The 21,241-nt window shown below is 41.8% G+C and overlaps 2 protein-coding genes across 2 annotated transcripts; both read left to right on the top strand.

Annotated features, from left to right (window-relative positions):
- The first annotated feature begins 4,011 nt into the window (after nucleotides 1-4,011).
- On the top strand, nucleotides 4,012-13,274 carry abcb6a (ATP-binding cassette, sub-family B (MDR/TAP), member 6a). Its single transcript, XM_017456923.3, has 20 exons — nucleotides 4,012-4,366; nucleotides 4,868-5,398; nucleotides 6,486-6,617; nucleotides 6,715-6,904; nucleotides 6,995-7,087; nucleotides 7,255-7,447; nucleotides 7,560-7,681; nucleotides 7,815-7,924; nucleotides 8,041-8,106; nucleotides 8,186-8,311; nucleotides 9,014-9,090; nucleotides 9,194-9,257; nucleotides 9,358-9,443; nucleotides 9,564-9,621; nucleotides 9,787-9,891; nucleotides 9,992-10,166; nucleotides 10,471-10,583; nucleotides 10,815-10,909; nucleotides 10,986-11,054; nucleotides 11,469-13,274. The coding sequence occupies exons 2-20, from the start codon at nucleotides 4,883-4,885 to the stop codon at nucleotides 11,626-11,628; spliced, it is 2,550 nt and encodes an 849-aa protein (XP_017312412.1). The 5' UTR covers nucleotides 4,012-4,366; nucleotides 4,868-4,882; the 3' UTR covers nucleotides 11,629-13,274.
- Nucleotides 13,275-14,597: 1,323 nt separating this feature from the next.
- Nucleotides 14,598-20,491, top strand: cnppd1 (cyclin Pas1/PHO80 domain containing 1). Its single transcript, XM_017456936.3, has 8 exons — nucleotides 14,598-14,775; nucleotides 15,821-15,923; nucleotides 16,816-16,897; nucleotides 17,099-17,219; nucleotides 17,325-17,453; nucleotides 17,568-17,629; nucleotides 18,039-18,156; nucleotides 18,370-20,491. Exons 1-8 carry the CDS (start codon nucleotides 14,713-14,715, stop codon nucleotides 18,892-18,894), a joined length of 1,203 nt encoding a protein of 400 aa, XP_017312425.1. The 5' UTR covers nucleotides 14,598-14,712; the 3' UTR covers nucleotides 18,895-20,491.
- The last annotated feature ends 750 nt before the right edge of the window (nucleotides 20,492-21,241 follow it).

The following is a 21,241-nucleotide window of genomic DNA, read 5'->3' on the forward strand; positions in this document are numbered from 1 at the left end:
CGGCGCCCAGCATTCCAGAGCCGCCGGGGGCAGTGCCCAGTATTCCAGAGGCACCAGCGGCGGTGCCCTGCATTCCAGAGCCGCTGCCCAGCGTTCCAGAGCCGCCGCCCAGCGTTCCAGAGCCGCCGCCCAGTGTTCCAGCGGTGCTCCGACTCTCAACCCTGGTGGGGGTGCTGCTCCACCCCTCTGCTGCCCTACGGAGGCTGCTTCGCTTTCCGTGGCTGTGAGAGACAGTTCGCACAGGGGCCCGGGACCCCCGTTGGAGGGGGGTTCTTGCAGAGGGCACTGTGGCACAGCCTCTGACTGGTCACATGACTCTTTTGTTTTCGTTTGCTTCCTGCTTGGACATTAATTTAAGTCTGATCATGTGTCTGATTTGCCCCAGGTGTCCATGTTTTGGTTTGATTATGTTGACTATTTAAACCCCTCCGTGACTGCGCACTGGGCACAGTATTATTTGGTTTACGTTTGTCATGTCCAGGAAGTATGACGGTATGTGATAACGTGTAGCATGCTAGCGGTCGTAGCTAGATGTCCAGAGTTTAAGTATAGTCAGTAGAGACCGCGCTCCCTGTGTTTTGTTTGTCTGCTAAGTAATAAAGACTTTGACCTGCACCTGCATCCGCCTCCAGTCCCGTTTCGTAACAAAACATTAGCAGCGTAGCTATGATGAACCTATCCAACAAATGCACAACACTCCCCAAACTGCTCAGCACATCCTGGAGGAACGGATAGATTAGAAACGTCGCAACATTTCTACAGAATACTGCTTATAGATGCAAATTCAGTACGATGTAGTGTAAAAACGCGGCGAAACCGAACCGTTTGTATCTTTAAAGCCTGTGAAAATGTGCTTTTGGGAGAACGTTCAACATCCTTCTAAACTCTTCCAAAGGCTCAAATGGTGACTCTTGTTTTTCGCCGCAGAAGACGGCGCTCTTCGATTTGAGGAGAGGAAAGCAGACAGAAGACACGGGAAGACAAAAGGCCTTCTGTCTCAGACGGAGACGAGCCCTCTGTCCTAACGAACTGCCTTAATTGAGATCCGAGTCAACAAAAAGAGGGGAGGTTGATAATGGAGGGAGCAATTTAATTACCCTCCTCTTACAGGCCCTACTTCCAGACACTCAGGAAACAATTAAGTCCCTCTTAGCGTGCCTAATGGCCCTGAGTCCGGCTTACTCGCCCTTATTCTATTAATAACCCATAAACGATGAGGAATCTTCGGCCACCGATGGCATGACATCAAGAACCATTTAGGAAATGGTGCATCGTTTTTTTTTGTTGTTGTTCTTCAGTGATGGCCAAACAAAGGCCAGAAGAGGTCGGAGCGACTTCCTTGGATGTTTTCGATCGGTTTGCGACATGAGAAAATATATGAAGAATAAAATATACAACATTAACAGGATCTAGTATTGGCGTGACTCATGTGGTTGGGAGTCAGTGCTTTTTTTTAAATGAATTATTTCATATTAGAGCCAAAGACTCATTTCAGTGTTTGTTGATTTAATAATAATAATAATAATAATAATAATAATAATAATAATAATAATAATAATTTTATAGCTATGAGACACTAAAGTCGTATACTTAACCCTTTCATGCTTAAATTGTTTATAAGTTCATGCAGGGTTTTTTTTTTTATTAGTTAAACATCACATAATATATATATATATATATATATATATATATATATATATATATATATATATATATAATATATGAATTTTTCTAAACAGCACAAAAATAAATAAATAAATAAATAAAACCTTATACCTGAGGAAAAAAATTACGATACTGATTGAAGTAAATTTGCAGAAAATAACGTCACCGTTTCGGTATAAAATGTTTATGTCGAAGGACAAATCTCATTTCTGCTAAAGAGATGTTACAGTTCAGTTACAGTTTTGTTTTGTTTTTCCGTCAAATATTTCCCTGATATATACAGTGGGGTCCATAAGTATTTGGATGGCGAGACAGTTTTTTTTTGTTTTTTTTGTAAATTTGCTCTCCTCTGTACATCACCACCATGGATCTGAAATTAAGAAATTAAGATGGGATTAAAGTGGAGATTTATTCATTTAAGGGGTTTAACATCACATTTATCCGTCTATTTTGTCCAAAAAAAGATCAAAATAAATAACGATCGCACAACCCATCTCTAATATCCTGCTTTTCTTTGGCGAGGTCCGGCTTTCCGGGGTCTTCCTGTGGAATATTTACGGGACAAACCTTTTCCTGTTTGAATAAAGCCACGTAATTAAGCCCGGTTCCTGATTTTGTCTGATGTGCAAACAGGATTTTCTGCGTAGGCACCTTTCTAACCTCTGCCCTTATCTCTTTCAGCCATGACAAGTCCTTTTATCTCTACTCATCGCTCTCTCTCTCAGACACACACACACACACACACACACACACACACACACACACACGTCTGTATGACTAGGGCTCGACGATGTGATGATATATGACATGTAAGGACTAAAACACACTGTGTGGTGCTGTTACAGGAAAATAATCACTTGCTGTGTGAACAGAGTCACTGTTAGCATCCTGAAGTTGATTCTTTTCCAATAACAGCACGCGCTGAAGTCTTTTATTCCTCTTATACCACTGGAATTTGCCAAGGATTCCAATTTTTAAAATATTTATTTATTTTTGTTGAACACTTTATTAGCATTTTACGACCTTTAAACACTGGCCACACGACTCAGACTCAAGTCACATGCCTTCTGCGACTTTACCGACTCGTGACTTCGCTTGGACTTGAGCCCGTCGAGTTGGTTAGACTTGATCCGGTCTCAAAAGCGCGTTCGCTAGCAGTCGTGTTATTATTCCTTTTAGGAATGATTTTGTCTTTGTGGCAGGGTTTTATTTCTGCACCTACGATCTTCCCAGGTATCTCCTTGTACCTCGACTTGTGACTTGCAAAAATGACTGGGTCCACCTGCTGTCTTTAAATGGAGGAATTACTGAAAGTTGTGATATTTTGCCAATACCTATAGCTGATGCTTTTGAGTTTGCTAGTTAAGAAAGTTTTAATGCAAGATGATTAAATATGCTGAAAAATATTGGAAAAATTATCTAATGCTTTTACCCTGCTGTTTTTTTTTGTGATTCCATGATTGAAGTGCAATTTAAACCTTATAACTCCTAAAAAATAAACTTTAATTCGATCATTTATCAACATTGAATATGAAAAAATAAATAAATAAATAAATAAAGAAGAAGCGTTAACAACCCCGGGCAATAAGTTCCCACGATTACAAGCCGCCATTTTGCACTTCTTTTTCAGAGTAATAGCGCCCTCTAGTGTTCGCCCTCTTAAACAAGTCTGAACTGAAATTATTCATTATTAACGCGCCTTTATATTTAATTCTTCGTGTCTATCCCGAATGTAGGACTGAAATAACAATATTAAAGATAAAAGGATACAAAAACAACAAAATGTGTAATAACGTCTGCTTTCAGTATAGAAATATTTAAAAGAATAACAAAAATACAGCGTGAAATGCTGTAATGGAACACTAGAGGGCGATGTGGTTTTGTAAACTCGTGTGATTACGTCACAGCGACGCCGGTTATACGGCTATATTAAAAAAAAAAAAAAATTATTAGGGTATATATTATTCCTAGTTCAGATTGGTTTGTTTTTGTTTAGCATGTTTTAAAACCACGCGTCCCGTAAAAAGAATAAAATAATAAACGTCCTCTTTACGCTAACTTCTTTAAACGTTATCCTTCTATCAAGCGAGCAGGCTACGTCCTTTTATATTTTTCTTTGACTAATTAGTGCGTCAGAATAGTGCGCTGTTGTAGATTTCTGAACGTTTATAACACTACTTAGTGTAGTACTGGGTTGTTTGGAACACAGCGCATGGAAAGCAAGCGGAAACGCCGCTTTAAAAAAAAGGGAAAAAAAAGAAGAGGAATCTGGATACCCGGATGTAAGCGAAGGATCCGATTCGTCATTAATGTTACTGTTACTGTGGGGTATGTAGTTCGTAAAAATGGACTACAAGTTGAATTATGAGCTCTGTATAGTTATATTGTATACAAAATGCCGGATTTTAGTGTATAAGGGACATCCTTGGAAGACAAAGGATCATTCAGGAATAGTTGTGAATTATGTGAATTTGAAAATAGCAGAGAATAGATATAAAAAGGTGCACGTCCTACAAGGGATGTTTACTTCCGGTATGTTTCGTTGGCTGGAGCGGACGGGAACGTGAGACGTTATAAAGCTACAAGTACAAGTGCGGAGAGGGTGTAGATGAGATGTCTCTATTTATTGCGCAGTTGTAGTTACACCTGTTATTGAGGACATTTTGTTTTAAAAGGACAGAATTTCCACGCGTTACAGAAGGTGAGTTGGTCAGTATCACAGCCCGGACCGCGGCCGTGTCCCAAACCGCACACTGCGAACTTATACTAATGCGTTAAAATAAAACAAGTCTTTTTTAAAATTCTCGATTCTGATTGGTCAGAAGGTCTCGATATGACAGTTGTTCCGGCTGCGAGGCAAATCACAGCTTTATATCAGTGCGCTGCTTCTAATACCTTATTGTTTCTAGAGCAACCACTTACACAAGGACTTATTATTAATATTTGACAGAGACAGAGAAAAAAAATAGATCCTGGTGATAGGTCTGTTTATAGATGCTGTAACGTAAGCGCGAAAAGGAACTAACTTGTTCCATGGAAGTCTCATGAAAATTGAAACGGATAAAAAGTATGGTCATGTGTATATATTTTTTTTATAATTAATAAAGAATCGTAGTAGCGATTGAGAAATTGCCGTGGTGTACGAAGAATAAAACACTCACCTGTAATAAAATAATCACCTCAATTCGTCGCCTCGTCTCAGGGTTTTGTGGGGAAAATGGTGGAACTCCGGAGTTACTGCGAGCCGGGCGTGTCCGTACAGCGAGCGTGGACCGATGGTGGATTCACGCCCTGCTTCTTCTTCACCCTCGTCCCCGCCGTCCTCGGCACACTCGCCGTGCTCCTCGGCGCCCTCCACTATGTGTGCTACACTCGCTACGGCACCAACATAGAGCCCCGATTCGTGCCGCGTTCCCGCCTTTACAAGCTGCAGCTGGCTCTCTCGGTTCTGCTCGGCCTCCAGGCGCTGGTCTGGATGATATTCCGGGTGGTATGGGACACGGCGGTGCCCGGGTACGTGGTACTCTTTGGCTGTCTCTATGCCCTGGGGTGGGCATGGGCGACGGCGCTGCTGAGGGTGGAGAGGAAGAGGGTTCTAGTGATGGACAGGACGAGAGGACACAGTGCCGTGCTGCTGTTGTACTGGACGGCGGCATTCGTCGCTGAGAACCTGGCGTTCGTGTCGTGGGAGAGCCCGAGGTGGTGGTGGGGGTTCGAGAAGCCCGAACAGCTGGTGAGTACTGGAGAGACATCGTGACGGAGGCTCTAAACATTTTCAGTCGGGTTCTATCCTCAAGGGTTTGCTAGATGTTTAAGGGTTCTAGCTTCCTAAACGGGTTCCTTAAGCTGCTGAGAAAGATCTGAACAGCTTCAATTGGGTTCGTTCCTCAAGGGTTTGCTGGACGTTTAAGGGTTCTAATTCGGATATTCAAGAGGTCTCTCAAGAGCAACAAACCAGAGAACCATCTGGGTTCCAGAGAGAACGTTCTGTTCTGTTCAACCCTATTGAAAATCCTCTCTTTCTCAGCAGCGGAAGGATTCTAACTTCTTAAATGGGATCTTTTTTTTTATGAGAGAAGATTCCAAGTAGAACCTATTTAGGAAGCTAGAACCCTTAATGTTCGAGGAGCCCCGCCTTTTTTTCTTCTCTCTCTCTGATGAGCGTACACGATTTGTAAATAAATTTGACAGGTACATGTTCTCTTTTTTTGTTTCGTTTTTTTTTGCACAGAGGGTTGAGTAATACATTGATAATAACACAAGGAACGCTCTTCGTTAACACGTGAGCCGAATTGTATTCTGACTCATGACAGCTGAGCAGCGATGACTCAGCACATCTCCTCTTACTTATTCAGAACTCAGTAACGTTCAAAAACAAGGGAAACGCCCCTTTATTAGCCACGCCCAAATGTTTGACGGGAGACACGCCCTCTCAGCAAGGCCACACCCACTGACCCACTGACTCAGCAGTTTGCAGCTTAGTTGTAGTGACATGGTTAGCGTTCACTGAAAGAGCTAAGCAGGATGACGTTGCAAAATTTCAAATGAAACGTGGATTTATTTGGTTTTTTGCACAATGAAGCACAACATGTCTGTTTATTGCTATTTTCTGTTTAGATTTTTTTTTTTTTAAACACAAAAAAACACAGATTTCACGAATATAAATTGGGGTTTGGGGAACGTTTACACTAATTGTTTTAAGTGAACTTCCTGACGTATCAAATCATGACCTGTGTTTTGAACGATACCTGTGTTTCGTTGAGGACCTGTGTTTCAGCCCCTCATGCAGTTTATTATTGTGTGTGTGTGTGCGCGCGCAGGTGGAATTTGCGTTCTGGCTGTTTCGCTATATCTGCTCTGGGATGCTGTTCTTCATCGGCCTCAAAGCTCCAGGACTGCCGCGAAAACCCTACACACTCCTTATTAACGAGGATGTGGAAGGTGGTGGACAGGTGTGTGTGTGTGTGTGTGTGTGTTACATTTGTTTTATTTTGCTGTCTTTGGGACGAGTAGCACTAATGTAGGACTATTCCTTCTTCTTTTCTCCAGCCGTTGCTAGGCGATGCAGCACAGAACCAGTCAGCATGGCGCGACTTTGGAAGGAAGGTGCGTCTCCTGCTGCCGTACATGTGGCCGAGCGGCAACGTCTTCCTCCAGTTCCTCGTCCTGCTGTGTCTCGGGCTTTTGGGAACTGAACGGGTCGTCAACGTCTTCGTGCCCATGTACTACAGAAACATAGGTGATGGGCACACCTCAGTGGTGTGTGTGTGTGTGTGTGTGTGTGTGTGTGTGTTATTTATTAAATGTTTGTGCTGTTGTTGTCTGGCAGTGAACGAGCTGACAGTAGGAAGTCCCTGGAAGACCTTGGCCACCACAGTGTGCATCTATGTCCTGCTGAAGTTCCTGCAGGGAGGCGGTGCTGGTACGTGTGTGTGTGTGTGTGTGTGTGTGTGTGTGTGTGTGTGTGTGTGTGTGTGTGTGTGTGTTACATGCTCGGCTGCGCTCCATACCAGCTTCGTTCTCGGATTAGCTCGGCAAAGCATGCTACCTGTACCCTCTGCGTACACTCACCTTCCCATCCTCCATCAGGTTCTTCAGGGTTCATCAGCAACGCACGTACGTTCCTGTGGATCCGCGTGCAGCAGTACACCAGCCGCGTGGTGCAGGTCCGCCTCTTCGCCCACTTACACTCCCTGTCTCTGCGCTGGCACCTGCAGCGGCGCACCGGAGAGGTCCTGCGCAGCATCGACCGCGGAACCTCCTCCATCGACAGCCTGCTCAGGTCCCAAACACTGCCTCTATATACGTATAGATCTACATCCTGTATATAAAACCTGTCGGAGATTCACTGTGTTGTGGGGTTTTAACGTATGGAATCTTCCTTCTCTCTACAGCTACGTCGTATTCAGCATCTTCCCGACAATCGCCGACATCATCATCGCCATCATCTACTTCATCTCCAACTTCAACGCCTGGTTCGGCCTCATCGTCTTCGTCTGTATGGCGCTTTACCTCAGTGAGTCTCAGAAGTCTCTCCTTAAGCTTCGCAGACCGATAAAATACTTCGGAGAAATCGTAAACCCGGGCGAGGTCGGGGTTATTGTTTTTTTTTTTTCTAGATTGAGATTTTGTTACGTTTCGTCTGACAGCGCTTACCATCATCATAACCGAATGGAGGACGAAGTACAGGCGAGAAATGAACACTCAGGACAACAACACCAAGGCCAAAGCGGTGGACTCCCTGCTGAACTTTGAGACGGTACGGTGTGTGTGTGTGTGTGTGAGTGTGCGAGTATGTTCCTGCACTTTCCTGCTCTTCCGTGACCTGTAGATTACATGATCTGTGGATTAATTACACGACATAACGTCCCACAGGTGAAATACTACAACGCAGAGGATTACGAAGTAGGCCGCTTTGAGGAAGCCATCCTCAAATACCAGGTAACCTCAGTGTTGTGGTGGTGGTGTTTTGTTGTGGTGTTGTGCTGTGTTTAAACTAACCCCCGGTTTCTGTGCTCAGTCGTTGGAGTGGCTGACCAACGCGTCTCTGGCTCTGCTGAACCAGACCCAGAATCTGATCATCGGCTCGGGTCTGCTGGCCGGCTCGCTGCTCTGTGCGTACTTCGTCTCCGGGGGGAAGTTTCAGGTCCGTCACCATGTTTCACGCTTATTTCCGTATGAAGCGCGGGATTCTAACTGAATCCCCACAGCCATGCACCACCGTCTATTTACGCTTCTCTAATCGTAATTACTGTTTCATTTTCTGTTTCTCTATCTGTTTACCTTTACCCGTCTGTCTGTCTGACTCTACCTGTCTTTCTCTCTGTCTAAATACACTTGTTCATCTGTCTGTCTGCCTGCCAGTTTAGCTGTCTCTTTCAGTTTATATAATTATACCTGTCTGTCTGTCTGTCTAACTACACTTTTCTATATGTTTAATTTTATTTATTTATTTATTCATTCATTTTTATTTGTTCAACTTTAAGCCTCTGTTCCTCTATCCGTCTGTCTCTCTGTCTGTTTTAGCTACATCTGTCTCTCTGTCTGTTTTATATAATTATACTTATGTCTCTCTGTCTCTGTTTAACACTACTTGTCTGTCTGTCTATCTGTATTTGTCTGTTTGTCTAAAAAATGTATCTCTTCTTCCTGTTTGTCTCTCTATATCTCTGTCTGTGTGTGTGTGTGTGTGTGAGTGTATTTACCTATCAGTATGTTTGTCTGTGTATGTACCTGCTTATTTCTCTATGTTAAATAATAACTTATTAATAAATTTTGATGTAATTTGTTCTGTGTGTGTTTATAAATGGAAATGTGTGTGTGTGTGTGGGTGTGTGTGTGTGTGCAGGTTGGAGATTATGTTCTGTTCGGCACATATATCATCCAGCTCTACACACCTCTCAACTGGTTCGGCACGTACTACAGGTACACACACGTGCATACACACACACACACACAATGTAGTGTGTTTATCTTGTTCATCATGAGTGTGAAACGGAGAAAAAGAGAGGTCCCTCGTTCTGTTCAGGGTCATCCAGAAGTCATTCATTGACATGGAGAGCATGTTCAAGCTGTTTGAAGAGGAAGAGGAGGTGAGGAGGAAAACTGCTCCGTCTTTCACCGGATTTGATGATGTTTACGGGTTTATTTATTTTTTTAAACGCGTTTTGTTATAATTTCTCTTGGTTTCAGGTGAAGGACGCGGTGAACGCCGGACCCCTGCTCTACAAACAGGGAAAGATCGAGTTCGAAAACATTTCCTTCAGCTACGTAGAAGGGTACAACGTTCTCACGGAAACTTTTCCATTTCTTTCTTTCTTTCTTTCTTTCTTTTCACTTTTTCTGCCATTTTAAAAAAATATACGTGTGTATGTCTAATGATTGTTTGCGTCGAACAGGAAGGAGATTCTGAAGGACGTCTCGTTTACGGTCCTGCCCGGCCAAACCGTAGCGCTCGTGAGTGAATAAAGATTCGTTAAGACTCCATTAAGATTGTTGCTTCTTATTAACAATTATAACTTGTTCTAATGTAGTATAATCATTTATGTTATGTTAAGAAAGTTGTTTTCGTTAGACGTCTCGTATTAATTGCGTGTTCTCTTTTTAAACACACTCACACAGGTGGGTCAGTCGGGCTCGGGGAAGAGCACCATCATCCGCCTGCTCTTCCGTTTCTACGACGTTCAGCGCGGGTGCATCCGCATCGACGGCCAGGACGTTACCAAGGTGAGACGCGAGACTAAGTATTAGAGTATCACGTCAATGTGATGTAAAGATAGAAGTAATAGAAGTGTGTGTGTGTGTGTGTGTGTGTGTGTGTGGGCAGGTGAAGCAGGCCTCGTTGCGTTCCCACATCGGCGTCGTGCCCCAGGACACCGTCCTCTTCAACGACAACATTCGCGAAAACATCCGTTACGGCCGAATCGCCGCCTCCGACCAGGAAGTCGAGGACGCCGCCGTCGCCGCCGACATCCACGACAAAATTCTCTCCTTCTCTGACGGCAAGTGATTCGTCGTCGCCTTTAAAACATGTTTGTAAATAATTCAGTTCTTGAATCTGATTGGTCAGAAAATTGTTTCATTTCCAACAACAGTAGCGCAGCTACAAATCCGGGTTTATATTCATTCATTTGTTTGTTCTAATACGTAATCGTTTCTATAGTAACAGGCAGCAACACTATCCAGGACTCTAGAAACCTTATTTCTACTTCCTCATTGTGTGTGTGTGTGTGTGTGTGTGTGTGTGTGTGTGTGTGTGTGTGTGTGTTGTGCCACGTGTTTTTAACTCTTTAAATTCGTACTCAGGCTACGGCACACAAGTGGGCGAGAGGGGTCTGAAGCTGAGCGGAGGAGAGAAGCAGAGGGTGGCCATCGCTCGCACCATTCTCAAAGCGCCCCAGATCATCCTGCTGGACGAGGTGAGCGAGCGTATATGTTTTTTTTTTTTTTTTATCCCGCGGCGCTGTGTGATTCTCGGTTCCGATTGGTCGGGAGGTTTGCTGGTTTACTTTCGATGACCGGCTGCTCTGAAAGGAGTTCCGGCTTCAGGGCAGATCACACGGCGCACTCACGCCGAGACTCTTAAAGTACTTTAATCGTTCGCAGTGTGACACGATTCGTGTGTTGATACCGGTGTCGATCTCTTTCAGGCAACTTCTGCTCTGGACACACAGACGGAGCGCAACATACAGGCCTCGCTGGCCAAAGTGTGCGCCAACAGAACCACCGTTGTGGTGGCCCACAGGTAAGAGAACCTATTACCTTAGACAGGTGTGTTCAGGATGCACCGTTATACCCGTTAACGTCCGTCCCTGTCGTAGGTTGTCGACCATCGTCGGAGCCGATCAGATCCTCGTTGTGCGGGATGGACAGATCGCCGAGAGAGGGAGGTGAGGAGAGAAAACGCTGGCTTAAGTCCCTTTAGAGTTACTGTAATTAGTTTCTCATGATGTGTAATGGTATGTATATGTATAGAGGATAGAGTCGGCGGGGGAGGGGTGTTTATCCTATAACCATCACAGTAGCGGAAAGAAGACAGTCTGTGTCTTCTCCAAGTGTGTTCAGCTGCTGTGTGTTGTTCCATGCGCAACAGAAAGCTATGAAAGTATGTTTCCTCAGAGCAAAAACTGATCCGTTCTGAGAAAGGTCAAAGGCCAGACAGGTTTGAGCTCTCAAATGTGCACTCTTTGCAACACCGGTGATCAGAAAAACATCTCGACAGGCATAAAAATGTTCTGCCATACAGCGGAACGACCACATCGCATCACCTGATCAAGCTTTTCCACTTTTGAATCTTTTCCTAGCCACGAGGAGCTTTTAGCTAAAGGAGGGCTCTACGCTGACATGTGGCTGAAACAGCAGCAGGCCTCCGACTCGGACTCTGCCTCCGACTCGGAAACCAAAGACCGATGTCCTGAGAAACTCCAACCGCCGCCGTCCACCGCAGCACACGGGCATCACTGAGAGCCACACACTACATGCAGAGAGGATTCTGGGAGTTTCATATTTTGATCTAAATCCAGTTGTGTGTGTGTGTGTGTGTGTGTGTGTGTGTGTGTGTGTTTTTTTTTTTTTTTTTTTTAAAGTATTATACCTATGATGAAACACTTCTACATCGTTTAATGTCACGTTAAACGTATCATGATGTCACCCTCTACGAATTGTTGCGGCGTATGCGCGAACCCCACACTCGAACCTCAAACAAACCCATACACAAATATTCTATTAGAACAGATCTATTGGGGTCTTTTTAAAAAAATAAAAAAGCGTCCGAGACGACGTGCACATCACGCGGGAAATCGCTGGAACAAGAAAACTTCCGATCTGGAAGAGTTTATGCTTGGCGGTTTCGTTTACTCGATAGTAGCGGCGTTTATATTAAAGTAAGTCTTCGTAATCTTTAACAGAACTTGAAGCAGGGGGAGAAATCGGTCTGCTAGAATCGTTATAAGATGAAATATAAACTAAAATTCAGATTTTAAGACGTTTTTGTGTGTGTGCGTTTTATGTAGACAGTTGCGACACTTCTGTGCGAGAACGAAACCACGTTCACGTCATGTGGTATAAAATACCGCTTTTGATTACTCACTATAAAAGTTCAGCAAAATAAATACTAATAAAAAAAGCACTAACATTATCCGCTTATCCAGGATGGATCATTCGTTTATCGTGCGATTAAAGCCAGTAAAGAAGACTCTAGCAAGCTAGGCGAGTTTAGCTAGGACTATTTCATTGCCTAAACACTGACATACGAAACATTTTGAAGACGTTTTCGTTTTTTTGTTTTTTGTTTTGTTTTGTTCCCCCCCAAGTTGAATCTCTCTGTCCATGTTTGATTATTTTCTCTCAGGTTACATATTTAATTTTATGCTAGTTCGTTAGTCCTACATGACTTTGATTTAAATGTGTGTGTGTATATTAGGAACGTTTATATAAATATTCCATATATTTATGATGTGAAACTGACTTTATTGTAGAGGAGGAGGAGGGGAAATAGGAATAAAATGAATGACAGTACATAAAGTCGATGTGTTTAATCTAATTTAAGTTCTTTTTTTAAATTAGGTAAAGTCGTCTAATTTTTTTTTCTTTTCAGCTGCTAATTTTGCAGAAATGCCAAGTTTGAAAAGGACGCTTGCGTTCGGAGACGTACGGGATTTCGTGTTATTTATATTGTCAGCTTGTGTTCTTAAAGATGATGCTCTGTATTAAGAACTATTTTATGCTATTATATAATAAAGAAGTGCATATATGTCGGTGTTGGAGACAAAGACACCACGCACGTGCTGTTAAGAAAAATGGGTGTGTGTTTAAATGTCAGTTTCTATTTTTAGCTTCTCAGGTCGTCTATATGCTCTGGATTTGTGGACGAAGATGCCAAAGAAATGCTGCGAGCACAAGAGAAAGAGTTAGATAGGGTATGTTTAATGTAAAGCAGGTTGTATTTTTGAATCTGTGATCCATTTACATATTTAGAACGTTTTGTTTTGAATGAAAATGGCCTTTTGTATGAGATGCCTTGTTTTGTACGTGATTGTGAGAGCGGGTTGTGTGCATATTGAATTTAATTTAAAAATGGACCATGTGATTTTATTTTTTTTTTTCTTTTTCTTTTTAAAAATGCGATTCACGTTTAAAAATGAAACGTTCTTTATTTTTCCAACAAATAAATGTGGCGTTATGAATAAAAATGACCGTAAATCAGTGTAGTATTTATAAAGAAATGACACAAAAACCAGAAATCTAGAAAACATAATTTAATATTCAAGATGGCTGTGAAGCATGGTGTTGGCGGTAGCGTTGCGCTACACATTACCCCCTTGGCCTCTTGTTTGCTTCTCTGAATAAGCCTTTCTCTTTACCCTGCCCAAATAGCACATACTACAGTATATCACATTCATTTGATGAATTTAATAACAATATTCAAACTATTCTGCGCATTAGGTAAATCTTTACCATTTACCCTACTGGGGAGAAGAAGAAAAAACAATAGAAACCATCAGAGAAATTCTAATGTTTTGCACTACAAATACCATTATAAACCATTAGCTAATCAGTAAAACCATTACTGGTATCCACTAGACATATCATGCCACCAATAGAAGGCAATACAAATTAACCATAGAGATTCACAGGAACCATTCCAGTTTCAATTAAAACCATTACAATTCCCATTCTAACCATTAAAACCATTACAAATTATATGAGGGTTTCTACTGTTGTTGTTTCTCAGCAATGGGATCATGATATTTATTTCTCTGAGCTGTTCTGAGTTTATCCATTCCTGAAGTTTCCCAGATTTCCCAGCATTTGCACCACATTAAAACCTGTGAAACGTTGCGTATCATTTTTTTTAAATAAACATTTTAAATAGGTTTATTAAAAGGTGTTAGACTTTTGGGCTACACACAGGACCTTTAGTCTTTAATAGAACCGAAATCAAGTCTAATATCATATCCAGCTGCATGGTGAAGCATGGTGGCGGTAGCGCCATTTTAAACACGACCCTCGCCTTTATTTTGAATTTAATAAGAGTATGTAAACTATTATGCTCACTGGATAAAAATGAACCAATACTAATTTACTGATATTTATTCATCTGGGCCATTTTGATTATTAGTTTTTTTAAACACATTCTTAATTCCTGAACATTCCCACTTCTCACAGCAGCTACACGGTGTTAAAAACGTGTGAAACGTTCTGTATATGTACACAGACAGCATTTTTAATAGTTTTATTTCAAAATTGTTCAACGTTTGAGGTTCAGATTAGTAAATAAACACTTGTTTTCAGGACCTTTAGCCTTGAACTCTTTCCGCCATTTTGGATGCCGCTGGAATCATGGGTTCCATCCCAAATAACTACACACTCCCTATACGAGCGCATTAAGTAGCGGGCATATGATGTACACTACCTAGTGCACTACAATAATTCGACGACGTGTTTGAGTGCAGTTGCTGTTGCTGAAAGAAGGTGTCTGCGGGCGACGCCTTTATGCGTGTTTACAGGGGTTCTCTCTGCTTAATGTTGCTGAATTAGATTGCGAAAATGGATTTTGGGGATTTATTCGATGAGCGGATGTTTCCTTTCTCTGACTTCCAGGAGTTTACGGTGTGTGTGTTTGTTTGTTTGTGGTGAACATTGACGCGTTTTAGCAACGACCCCTTGTGCTAGTTAGCTAGCGACTTCACATTGTGTTTGTGTTAAAGGAGTCACTGTAGTAAGGAGTTAGATTCTGAAATTAAACCACCATGTATGACATTAAGTAACTGAAAATGTGCTAATAAATGTATATTTCTAATATTACGGACGTTATTTATCTCGCTAGCTGGCTAAGAAATGGCGCGAGAGATGCTAACTAGCTAGGCCATGTTGACAAGCGGGAACTTCCGTCAGTAATAGAACTTATTTATGTGTAAAAACATTTTATTTAAACTAAACTAACTCGTTTAAAAAAATGAAACCTGTCAGATAAATCTACATTAGTCTTTATTAGCTAAATGCATTATTATATTTTTTCTAAATATATATAGATATATTCAATATCTCTTTAGTGTCGCTCAGGAATATAACACGGAAGCCGGTGTGTGTCCCAAATAGCGCCACGTTCGCTGTGCACTACAATCTACAAAGTGCACTACCGAGAACGTAATTTGGACACTGACCAAAAGCAGTGCGTTGTGGGAATTTCATAAGCGCACTAAATAGTTTTTTTTAAATAATGAATTTGACGTGATTGCAGCTAGAAACAATAATAAAATAGTGCACTACGTAGTGAACATGGAGCAGTTTGGGACACAAGGGGATCAATTACAGATTCAACGCCATTTTAGACGTCTTTTTTTCCCCCTTTACCTGTGAAATGAATATGTAAATGAGGCAAAAGGTTGTTAATATGTATATACTCACTAATCTTCCTAACAAAAGAAATCTAAATTAATTTCAGTAATTCATTAAATATAAGTTTTGCATGTTTCTTACATATTTTGGAAAGGGTTTATTAAAAACCATTATTTTATTTGTATAACATGTAAATGTTGTACAAAGATATTAAACTTAAATTATATATATGTATATGTGTAAAAAGATGTTGTGTCGTTCAGTAGTAATGTTGGCTTTCCATTAATGATGGGACGTCGTTTTTACTCGTGTGTAGTTTGTCCCGGGACACCAGAGACTTTCTGAACGCTTGAGGAAGCGTCTTTACTACGGTCTGGATCAAGATGCGTCTCTAGATACACTGTCCTGTCCTGTTACTGGTGAGTGAGTGAGTGTGTGTGTGTGTGGGCACTTCTGACATTATTTGATCTGCAGCTCACTACATCACACACACAAGAGTTAGTTAAAGCAATCCAAGACCATGTTATTTTTTCACACCTCCTTCATTAGTACAAATGTATATCTAGGCCATGCCCCCTTCATTAGGACTGACAGACAGAAGCCACGCCTTCGTCATTAGATATAAATTTGTATATAGGCAACACCACCTTCACTAGGACTGACTGACAGACAAACGAACCACGCCTCATTCTCTAGTATAACTTAATGTATAGTTCACACCCCTTTCATTAGGACTGATAGACAGAAGCCACACCTCCTTCACTAGTATAAATTTATATTTAGGCCACACCTCTTTCGTTAGGTCTGATAGACAGAAGCCACACCTCCTTCACTAGTATAAATTTATATTTAGGCCACACCTCTTTAGTTAGGCCTGAGGCATGGAAACCACTCCTACTTAACTAGGATTGATTTTTATATAGGCCACGCCTCCTTCCTTAGGACTGACTGATACATTGGCCACACCTCCTTCATTAGGACTGACAAAGAAGCCACACCTCCTTCATTGAAACTGACTGATACATTGGCCACACCTCCTTCACTAGGGCAGGCCAAAGACCATGCCGCTTTCAATAGTATTGATGGGCACGAAGGCCAGGTCTTCCTGAGTGCTTTATAGGCCACGCCTCCTCCATTATGACTTCACTAACCCTAAACCCTGGTTTATGATATAAACAGATTTTCTTATATAAGATGTTTCACGCCATATTTATATAACTGCATGCTTTATCATTTAGGCTATTCTTGGTCCACAAGATTTATTTATTGATTTACCTATTTATTTATTCACGTGTCTGTGGTTGATGCTAGATATCGCCGTCGAACTGTTCCAGAAGTCCGCCCCGAGCCCTATACGGAAACTCCGCAAAAAATATGCATCACATGTAGCCAGGTGAGTGTGTGTGTGTGTGTGTTTACTTCCCTCCGCATCAACCCTCACTCATAGTGGAATTATGAGCGTGAGGAAATATCGGTGTAGTTTATATACGTGTATATATCACACTAACACACAGGTTACCTAGTACATTTAGATTTTGTTGTACGTATAATTTGTATAAACATTACCCCCACACCCCCTCTCTCTGTCTCTCAGAGAAGCGTGCATCTCCCCCTGCGCTATGATGCTGGCCCTGGTTTACATCAAAAGACTCCGACACAGAAACCCTGAGTACCTGCAGCAGATCTCGTCCTCCGACCTCTTCCTGATATCCATGGTGAGCTCTTCACGTTGATTCTCTTCGCTAGCACATTGGACAAAAGCTATCGCTTACGTTACGTTACTAGTCTTTCGTTGTTTTTTTTTGGTCCCCTCCTTGCAGATGGTTGCCAGTAAATACCTGTACGACGAAGGTGAAGAGGAGGAAGTTTTCAACGATGAATGGGGCGCCGCTGGGAAGCTGGACGTCCAGACGGTCAACACACTGGAGCTGAATTTCCTCAGTGCCATCGTGCGTGAACTTGTGAACACCTCCTTCTCGTACTGTAGTACACACCAATGTTTTCTGTTTTATCGAGTGACCAGGAATTCTTTAACATACAGTTCACCATTCTTTACGTTTCAGAACTGGTGCCTGTTCACCGAGCCAAGCGAGCTCTTTAATGCGCTCAGCCAACTGGAAACCTGGTTAGTATTTTCCTGATATGTTACGTCATATACCGTTCTCCTACTCAGGTAGTATGTCGTGAAAACATTGCCGTGTTCTTTAACCAAAAGGTTAAACTAGTTTAAACGATCAAATCTAGCCAAGGTGCCATTTTGACTTAACCTCGCGTGTGACTGTCGTGTCACACGCGAGGGGGGAACTCCTTTTCTGTACCAAACGTTTTCATTTCGTGTTTGGCTGGCTTTGGTAAAAACATATATATCTTTTTATATTTTGAAATATTATCGTATACACACAATCTTTGTCTCTGTAGATATTTCTTCCCAGTTGTGTACATGTAGATGGATCTGATGCCGATAAACCTCATCTATGTGTGAATTTTGGTTTGTGCCTTTTTGCTTTCGTTAATCCGTTACGTCTTGCTGACAGCATCGCGGAGCGGCAGGGTACGAAGCGTGGCTGGTACACGTACACTGACCTGTGCGTGCTGCTGGAGCAGGCCAACTGGAGGAACGTGCTCATCGCCGCCTACCAGCACTTCGCCAAGGTATGACCACAACGCTCCGTCGACAAAGACGTATTACATACGGAAATAATTCCTCTTACGGTTGGGTTCTTTCATAGAACGTATGTGTGTGATATATAATGTATGTACTCAGTAATCTTAGAATTAAACAGAGGCTTTCTAACTGTGTTTTGAGGCATTTAGTGTAAAATGTTGTTAATGTAAACGAGTACGTCTCTCTCTCTCTCTCTCCAGGTCACATGTATGCTCGGTCTCCTGTACCTAACGAGCATCGCTGGTCTCCTTGCCACGTCCGCGGCTCTTCACCAGCTCAACCTCCTGAATGTCGAGCCCGTAAATCCCGCCCTCTTTCATCCTCACGGCTCGGCTGCGTCCCTCCATCCTCGCTGCTGCGTCCTCGGCAACACCACCCAAAAACCCGAACACGCCCCGGATCTCCACCAGCGGCACCACCACCGCCATCACCAGCACCACGTCCCGACGACTTCTTCCGCCCTCCATCCGAACTCCGCCCTGTCTCTGTGGAGCTCGCTCCTCTCCGCTCTCATTCGTTCAGACACCCAGACCTCGGAGCTTCCCGCATGCGGCGCTCAGAACCTCACCTCATTCGCCTGGTTCTCCTCTCCCGATCTCCTCGCTCAGACGCCTTTCCTCCCACATGCGCACCCGAGTCCGCTAGCCGCGTTTCACAGACACAGCTGTTGCACAGAAGCTGCAGTGCCTTATGGGAAGGCACAGGTTCTCCTCATACCCACTTAAAGAACGCGAGATTCATGTCTTTCAACGTTTGTTTATAATGTCACTACTTTTTTTTCTTTCTTCGGTGGGATTTTATATATTTAACACCTTCCATAAATATAAAAGCACTTTCATCCAACGGGGCGAGGGTTGAGTTTGAGCAGAGTGTCGGGGGATGGCACTTTTACAGAAACAAATTACAAACTTATAAAGTTATATAAACAGCTATCAATAACTTCTGAAGTGTTTCAGGTGTTTGACAAGCACTCGGGTTGCCAGTTACACCCAGAATGAAATCCCCTTTAAATTTTTGTATATTTTTAAAATCACATGAAACAAAATGGACTCTACGTTTAGTTCACAATTAAAAGCACAGATATAAAATAAAGTTAATGAATATACATGTATTTTTGCATTGTTACAGATGGTAAAGATTCAGATTTGTTTGAGTTGTTAAGGGAAAGAAAGAAAACAAGCAAGTAAGCTCTTGAAACGGAGTTGAATTTGTCAACCGAGTCAATCATCTTGGTTGTAGTTCCTTCAAATTTGTGCTCAGACTTCCTCCAAATGTTCTTCCTCATGTATGTTTTTTCAACTGTTGGTTTTGTTTTGATGACACAGCGAGAGGTTTTTGTTTGGGTAATGGTTTGGTATTAATGCTCTCGAGGACAGGATCGGAACATCCACGTACCTGTGAAAGAGTGTCTGCTCTGGGTGGAAATTCTCGATTCTCGATTGTCAAGAATTGTTTTTAGTTACTGTTGTTATTTTAAAGTCGTTTTTGGAGTTGAACGACAATGCGGGCGTCTTGAGAGCTGTCGTTGTGTGTTCCTGCAGTGTTTGGATTTGTTTGTTTGGTTTTTTTTGTGCACTGAAGCCCCCGCGGGACAAGTCAAGAACACGGACGGGCAAGTATTAAATCAAAAGAGAGTTCCGAATAACAAGTCACGGAGAAACGTATAATCATGATGTTTTCAGTAAGGAGATGTTTATTTAAATATTTTAGGGAAGGAGTCTCCAGCGTTCTCTTTACGGGTTCTCTGTAACAAGCTGAGGTTTAAGACGAAGGAAAAAAGAGGCTGTTGACGGAACGACTGTTTATAGCTACTGTAATGTAAGTAACAAACTTATAACGTAATGTAACTACAAATGGATTAAAAGTAGGCTACGATGTGTCGCTCGTCGATTAAATTAATAATTGTAATTAATAATTTCCGGTAAATCGGAATAAAACTACAGGATGCTACTGACGTATTCTCGTGTCGCGTTATGAGAAAACGCACCGTCCGTCAGCCAGAGAAACAAATCTCATCTCGTTTTATTAGAATCGGTTGTAGTTTATTTTTCCATTCTTCCTAATAAAACACGTACGCAGACAGAGCAACAAAGGTAGTTTATTTCTAGAGCGCTAACATGCTAGCTGTTACGTTAGACTGAGGAACGCTTTGCGAGTTCTGTTCCGGGAAGGTCGTTAAATCTATTTTCGTAAAAGATTATTATTAAATAAAAATCTAGCCATTTATTTTTGTTTGCTATGATTTTGAACTATTATTCGAGAATGCCTGTTCTTGTTTGTTATACAAGCTTGAAGAAGAATAAAGGATTTTATTGGATAAAAGTATTGTGTAACGTTTCTGTACTCTTGTGGGTTTTTATTTTATTTATTTTTTTTTTTTATACATGATTCCACTTTGAGATATTTTAGAAAGCCAGGAATATGCTTCGAATATGTATTTTCGTACTTTATTTCAGGTTTACAGGGGAAAAAAAGTGCTGATGAATATGAGCTCCGCCCCCTAGCAGGAACAGATCTGTGTAGCTCCACCTCTTTTCCGAAAAAGGCAAATCGCAAGTCGGTTAATAGAAACTGAAAATTTACATTAACTGCTTCTTGTTATGTACTTGTAGTTGGATAGAATTCTCATGAATTCTCAATTCTCACGGATCGGAGCTGGGAAATTTCCAACATACATGTCGGAAATCGCTGAGCAGGTTTTTCTTGTTAAAGTTGTTACATAGACGGTCAAGCTATTGTATATTAGAGTAGTTAACCTTGTTTAAAGCTGCAGTATGTGTGTGTGTATATATAATATATATATAATATATATTTTTGTTATTAAAATAAAAGCATACTGCATTTATTGAAGTAAACACTTTAAAAGATAGTTCTTGTGCTGCTGTTGATTGACTCCAGACATATTCATTCTTTCTGCAAAAAAAACCCCAAGATTGAGTTCCCCAATAGTTACATACAGCAGCTTTAATCATATGTTATTAAGCATTTTTTCCATCTTGTGACTAAATTTCGAAAAACATTATATTTGAATATTAATCATTTTAATTATGTATTTTGAGTTATAATAACACC

This window comes from Ictalurus punctatus, chromosome 26, assembly GCF_001660625.3.
Source record: "Ictalurus punctatus breed USDA103 chromosome 26, Coco_2.0, whole genome shotgun sequence".
In the NCBI taxonomy this organism is placed as follows: domain Eukaryota; kingdom Metazoa; phylum Chordata; class Actinopteri; order Siluriformes; family Ictaluridae; genus Ictalurus; species Ictalurus punctatus.

Bases quoted from the DNA above. Each gene is read 5' to 3' on its own strand.
- cnppd1 (XM_017456936.3), top strand. From the start codon at position 14,713: ATGGATTTTGGGGATTTATTCGATGAGCGGATGTTTCCTTTCTCTGAC. The intron at 16,898-17,098 runs GTGAGTGTGTGT...TCTGTCTCTCAG, and splicing joins TATGCATCACATGTAGCCAG to AGAAGCGTGCATCTCCCCCT. The intron at 17,630-18,038 runs GTTAGTATTTTC...TCTTGCTGACAG, and splicing joins CTCAGCCAACTGGAAACCTG to CATCGCGGAGCGGCAGGGTA.
- abcb6a (XM_017456923.3), top strand. From the start codon at position 4,883: ATGGTGGAACTCCGGAGTTACTGCGAGCCGGGCGTGTCCGTACAGCGA. The intron at 6,618-6,714 runs GTGTGTGTGTGT...TCTTTTCTCCAG, and splicing joins ATGTGGAAGGTGGTGGACAG to CCGTTGCTAGGCGATGCAGC. The intron at 6,905-6,994 runs GTGATGGGCACA...GTTGTCTGGCAG, and splicing joins CATGTACTACAGAAACATAG to TGAACGAGCTGACAGTAGGA.